The 6,187-nt window shown below is 41.0% G+C and overlaps 1 protein-coding gene across 3 annotated transcripts in view; it reads left to right on the top strand.

The window, feature by feature from the left end:
• Window positions 1-602: 602 nt before the first annotated feature.
• Window positions 603-6,187, top strand: part of sh3kbp1 (SH3-domain kinase binding protein 1) — a 43,868-nt gene continuing 38,283 nt past the window's right edge. Inside the window, exon 1 of one of the 3 annotated variants that reach the window (XM_005932151.3) lies at window positions 603-839. In XM_005932151.3, coding sequence (XP_005932213.1) covers window positions 836-839 — 4 coding nt within the window. In that variant the 5' untranslated portion in view covers window positions 603-835. The remainder of the gene's footprint in view (window positions 840-6,187) is intronic. The other 2 variants (XM_005932150.3, XM_005932152.3) reach the window with 2 other exon arrangements.

Raw genomic sequence — 6,187 nt, 5'->3', positions numbered from 1 at the left:
ATTTTCTCCTAAATCTGGTTGTGCCACTCTTGGCACCAAGAACTGTTTGTTTGTGTTTTGTTTGTGTTTTTTTTTTTTTTTTTACCATGAGGCGAATGTCGTAAATTTGAGGTATTTAAACAGGATTTTTATTCAAACTGGCTGTATGAGATGAAACTGCTTTAAAAGGTTTCTAACATAAACTTGATCAAATGTGGGAATCCTTCCATAGACCTCAGTTCTTCTCTTAACTTACCTGACTTCCATTCGTCGTTCTGATATTTACTGAAAAGTAGTCACATGTGATGTCAAAACAAAAAACAAGCAAAAAAACAAAAAACAAACCCATGTTACACTTTCCATTGCACTGCACAGCGCGTTTTTTGGGTGTTGGGATTTCCTGTCCCATAACACAGAATTTGTCCCTGCGCCATCTGCTCCGAGTACATCACGCGTGGTGCAACACATTGCGTCACAGCGTGTTCGTAACGTACCCTCCTGCTGTGGCTAAATACGAATGGGGAAGTCAGAGTTTACACGGTGCAATTGAAGGCAACGCGGGAGAGAGAGGGAGAGAGAGAGATTCGTTCATCAGCTCCTTTTCCGTCTCTGGTCACTCGCTCTGCCTCCTCTGCCGTGTCACCGGAGATAAAAAGAAAAAAAAAGAAAAAAAAGAGGAAGGAATATGGTTTCGTGTGACGCTCCTCCCGTTTCAGCAGCACTGCTGTAGCGGATCTGTAGCACGAGCAGGAGGCTGGGGCTCGGTCCGGCGCAAACCCCCTTTATACCTGAAACAACCGCCTTCCCCGTTACCGAGCAGGCTGCAGGAGCACTACCAGCACACCGGGACACATAAATGGGTAAGGTGACGCTTTTTTCCTCTCTCTCTCTTTTTATTAGCTTGTTCTTTGTAGAAATTCCCAGAATAGCCTCCAGTGCCTCTGCGCATCTGGATGGGGACAGGAATCAACCTCCGGTCCAGATGCGCGCAGGGTTCAGCCTCTCTCCTTCCTCCCCACCTCACCTCCCCTGACGTCGCTCCATGCATAGCAGGGCTGTTTCGAAGGCGACCGCAGGCTCGGGGTTGTACTCTCGCACATCAGGCTTTATTCACGATTAGAAAGCCCGCGCGTGGGAGTTGCAGCGCGTCCGCACGGGAGCGATTTTAGGAAAGCAGCGCCGGGTAGCATTGATGAGTTGCAGATGTTGACACGTTTACATTCGCTCTCTGTCTGTCTGCCCATTGTGTCCCACGAAGTCTCCCCAGCTCTGTGGATGAAACAGGCCTTACCGTTCTCATCATCGCCATTATTTCCCACGGCACTGCGTTGTTGCACGCAATTCATGACTATTAATTACCCACAGAGTCCGCGGACGAGTAATCAATTACAAGTACAAATGAGCGGATTGTCTCACAGGCGTCATGCAGACTCGGAGGTTCAACTTTGGTTTCCATGCTACTTTCCCCCCTCTTTTTTAAAATCTCTAAAAGAATTCCTTATATTTATTATTTGAACGGCTGACTCACAGATCAGCAGCACTCTCTACAATTCTGAGCAGTAATTAAGATATTTTGCAGATATTTTCCAGTTACATCCTATTGCTTTTAAATACTTTTTTTTTTTTTTTTAATTGGAGGTCTCTCTCTGCAGGCACGTAAACAAACAATACAAGGCTGACCTCAGGGGAAACACGCTTATAAACAACTTTCAATGCTGGAATGCCAACTGGGGAAAGCAGTAAATTACCCCAGAGGCCCACAAATCCCTGTAGTCACTATGTTAAGGTGTTCGGCTTTTAAACAGATCATAAATATGGTGTATGGGAAATGTTTACAGGTTAAGAATTCACCACTAACACGGTGCACAGTCTCTTAGTTCATTCTTTTTATAGGTTACAGGATGACTCATTCACACAAACTGCTGCTTAAAAGAGAAAAAGACAGTAAAAGAGCAGACGGATATGACCTTTTACAGTGCAAATGAGCTTTTTTTAAACCCAGTAAGCCTTATTGGTTAAATATATAACAAACCAATCTGTTGTTGTTGTTGTTAATCCACTCAAGTTAAATTAAATAATTTTTAATCAGCCAGGACATGTTTGACCTTATAGCTGTCATTAAATCACTTTTAATTGTTCAAACATACATGCCAATTAAGTAGCATTTAAGGTGGGTTGGAGTAGGCTTCTTTTCTCTGGAAGAAGACACTGTGCTGGTAATTTTTATACAGTATTCTAGCCCTTCATCCATGGTTGGTTTTTGATTTAGCCATGTGTTAAGAGAAAAAAGCATATTCTCAGAAACTAGAAGGTGTTTTTTTTTTTCAAAGCTTTAATAAAAAAAGGGTATGAACCTAACCTCGCCCTTAACTGAAGATGGATCGGCATCGATTTGCTGGACGTTTACAGGTTAAGAATTATTATTAAGTTAATTGGTTAATTACTCAACTCCAAGGTATTGTCCTGAACTACACCTGGAGTATTGTGTCCAGGTTTTACATTTACTTTGAACAAACACTAGGGTGGTCAAATATGAGAAACACCTCTGACTGTACAACCTGAGTGCCAACTATGGTTTTTGATGATTAACATATCAATAACAGCCTTTATTGAAGAAGTGCTAGAATGATTCAATTAGACCGAAACCTAACTCTCTGTGACCACCTGAAATGTAGCATTTTGCAAATGTTTTCTGGTTAAAAAGATAGTTAGCTGAGCAACCAAGGATATCAAGTTTATGTATATATAGTGCAGTCAACTGAAAATCCTGAGTTATGATAACTTTAGATAGCTCGCCTCTTGTGAATTTCATAGCTCAGGCCACTGGGTGTAGTTCCTAAGTGACACTGTGTGCCAAGGGACTCTAAACATCGTAAGTATTTTTAACTTAAGCACTTGAATTCGTAATGAACTCATTAGTGATGTTTAATTTGACAAACATCTAATCACCCTTGGATTGAGCAGCTAGATAAACTCAGAGTATGTCATCTCTTAGTTAGGTAAACATAAAAACCTACAATTTTTATAACCTTTCAGCATCAGTAAACAAGTATTTGTATATTTAACTGCGTTTATTTACATTCGTAGTTTCACTTCATATTTTTCTCTGGGCATCTACACCCCCATTCTGCAGTGGCCTTATAGTTTGAGAAAGCTTGCGTGCTTACTTGTTTGCGTGTTCCTGCACACATCGTACAAAATGAAGGCCCAGACATCAGGCTTACAGTGGATTGCAGCTTTGTGTAATGCTTCAGTTATCAGGGAAAAAATAAAAAGTGTCAGACATTCTTCTCTTTAACCTTCAGAGGCTCAAAAGTGTAGTAATAAAAAGGCTTTCTTTCTTCTTTTTTTTTTAAGTCTTTACATTTTGTGCATTCAACCATTAAACACAAAGACACGCAATGTGTTAATATATGCAAGTTTCACTACTGGCATTATGTTACTGTTTGGCCAAGAGCTGTTTCACTTTTGTCGTCTGAAACTGAAAAGCTTTCTCTCTCTTCCTGCTTTTGTTGCCAGCATTGCTCACCTACGCTAAAACCCCAAGAGGAATGCACTTGGGGGTTATCACTGGGAGTTCTGGGAAATGAGAGCGCTGAGAAAGGGGCAGCTCGAGCTGGGGGTGAGATTAATAGATTTTTGTCACAAGATGCGCTCGACAGCAGAACGATGAGCGGAAAAGCGGCTGGAATTTCTCTTTAATGTGGGGGAATTTGCTGAAGCCTGTGATTTGATCCACAGTTGGAGTGGGTGGCTTTGACTCCCAGTGGGCTCCAGTCCAGAGTGAATGTTTTACAGAGAGCAACACACAGCTGCTCTTGACATCATCAGCCACAGCAGCACTGAAACTCACCCACAACTAAACACAAGTCCGCTATTAACCAGTGAAGTGGCTACACAGCTTTGCAAAGTTCACTGTGTCTGCATGTGTTGCTTCCTCTTATCTAAACTGTCTTCAGCTTTTCGGGGTATGCTGCGGGCCCATCTCGCTTCTTGTGCGAGGGTGTATTTCTTGACCGCTTGACTGGGAGTTTTATTTTGTCTGCAGGCTTTCAAATATTCACTCTTGTCTTCTCAAGGCTTTTTGTCAGTCTCCTTTTGCTCTGTACTGACAACGTATTACCAACTGCATGAGTATAGAACAGACAGACCACCACAGTCGATTAATCATTTCTTCTTTAAAACATCTCAAAATCGTTTGAAACTTCGGTTACTGTCACTCATGCAATGAAAACGTGCAGTTAGGAAGAGGAAGAGAATACTTAAACGTAATTATGATTTTGTCTGATATCTGCAGCTGATGTCTAAAGGCTGCAGGAGCATTAATTGTTAAGCTGTCAAAAATAGACTTCCTGTAACCAGAATCGCCTAAATTAACTGTAATTTTCACTGTTTCTCATCAAGAGTTTTATTGCATTTCATGGCACAGTGAACAATGACAGATACCCAACTAAGCCTCATGGTCTGCACTTGCATGGTGATTTATGACTAAAAGATAGACTGTATATAAAAGATAGCCCTTCAGAAGTCTCGGTTTCTTGTCGCTATTGTCGATATGGTCGCTACTGTCTGTTGAATTATGGTGGTTTCACTGAGATGCAGACAGATAAATAGTCACTTGTTGGGTGTTTGTAAATGATTAACCTCTGATAAAACTGCACTGCATTATCGCCACAGGCTAAAGTGATGCTCGCTGGCCCAGGTTGCATGTATGTTTTCCCCTTATAGCTGACAGGTTATCTGGATAAGAAACATATGTTCTGTTTATTTGCAGTTTATGCTCAGCGCTGTTTTCAGAGACAGACATTGGAAAATTTTGGAAAAAGCAGTGGTTCTTGTGTGTCATTGTCTGACTGCTTTGTGTGGAGGGCTACATCTTTGGCTAGCTTTTCAGTTGCTGTGTCACATTTTTGTATTCGAGAGTGCAGTTCTAAGGTTTAGGTAATGCTGGCATCTTATTTAGTAAGGTGTAACTATATACTCTCTACAGAGGTAGCATGTTAGTATTTCTCTTATTGAAAAAACTGGAATGGAGACCTCATCGCTGAGAAGTCCAGTTCTGCAATTCATATTAGGAGAAGTGACTTGTAGTAGATGCCTAGTTGTCTGGTAGAAAGCTAGCTGTCACGCAGAGCTACCATGCAGCTAATACTTTAATGGGTGAGACAAAAAAAGTAGTTCTTGCAGTGGGAAATAACCAATCCAGTCCAAAAGTATTTCTCTAAATGTGCTTTTTAACACTCTTAATGTGGAAGTCTATGGGTATTTACAAACTGGTCTCAAGTGGCTATTAGAGGAACTGCAGTTGTTGTCACTGATAAACATGTGCCACTCAACGCCATGTAACACATTGCTGCAAAAACAGCAGCAGTGTTATCTTTTATCATCGCTCTCATGGGCCATCAGACGAGCTCCCTTCATTGCCCTCTTGGCTCATTAGTGTTCTTTTCCCAGTCAAGCAAAAAACATGTATTGTTTCTAGAAAAGTGACAAAGGAAATCTAGATAAAGCCCTATTTTTTGAAACAATGATTCAAGTTCATATTCTGACTTCCTGCTTTTGAGACATATCAAATTCATCTTTAGAAAAACATACACGTGCATTATAATTCCCAAATTGTATAGCTGCACCAACACAAGCAAAAGAATCTAACAAAGTTAGGCGTAATCTTTGTGCGTGTGGTATTACCAAGGAATTTATATCTTAATATGTTATCTTTACAAGTCATTGCCGACATTTGAAACATGTCCTTGCTATCTCAATCCTCCTCACATCTCAGCATGCCATCCAGAGGTCAAACGAGGCGACTCCTAATGGGCTCTTTAACTAAAATACCCCCTGCAGCTGCCTGTATTCTTTTGGTTTTGGTGTTTTGGTGTTTACATATCTAAATACCCAAACCAATGATGTGTTACTCTAATGGGAATAAACAGTAGCTTTGCTGGGTCCTTTTAGTGCCACGGATTTAGCACAGAGGGCGGTGCATAAAGAATGTGTTTGTGGTACTGAAGGACTGTGTGATCCAGAGTAGCAGTGTGGTTTTTTGATGGGTTTCTTAATAGAGTTTGCACAACAATAAGGAATAAACATTATTAGACTGTGAGTGACAACTGGAACAATATATTTAATTTAGTGAATTTCCCTATTACGCCTTCTTACCTCATCTCTCTTTCCTTTTTCACTGTTTCCTGTCCGAGTCCGTCAACAG

The sequence above is a fragment of the Haplochromis burtoni genome, unplaced genomic scaffold (genome assembly GCF_018398535.1).
Source record: "Haplochromis burtoni strain Fernald_Lab_line unplaced genomic scaffold, NCSU_Asbu1 Contig_155, whole genome shotgun sequence".
Lineage (NCBI taxonomy): Eukaryota > Metazoa > Chordata > Actinopteri > Cichliformes > Cichlidae > Haplochromis > Haplochromis burtoni.
The sequence above is the reverse complement of the archived record's forward strand: the minus strand, read 5'-3'. Positions and strand labels throughout refer to the sequence as shown.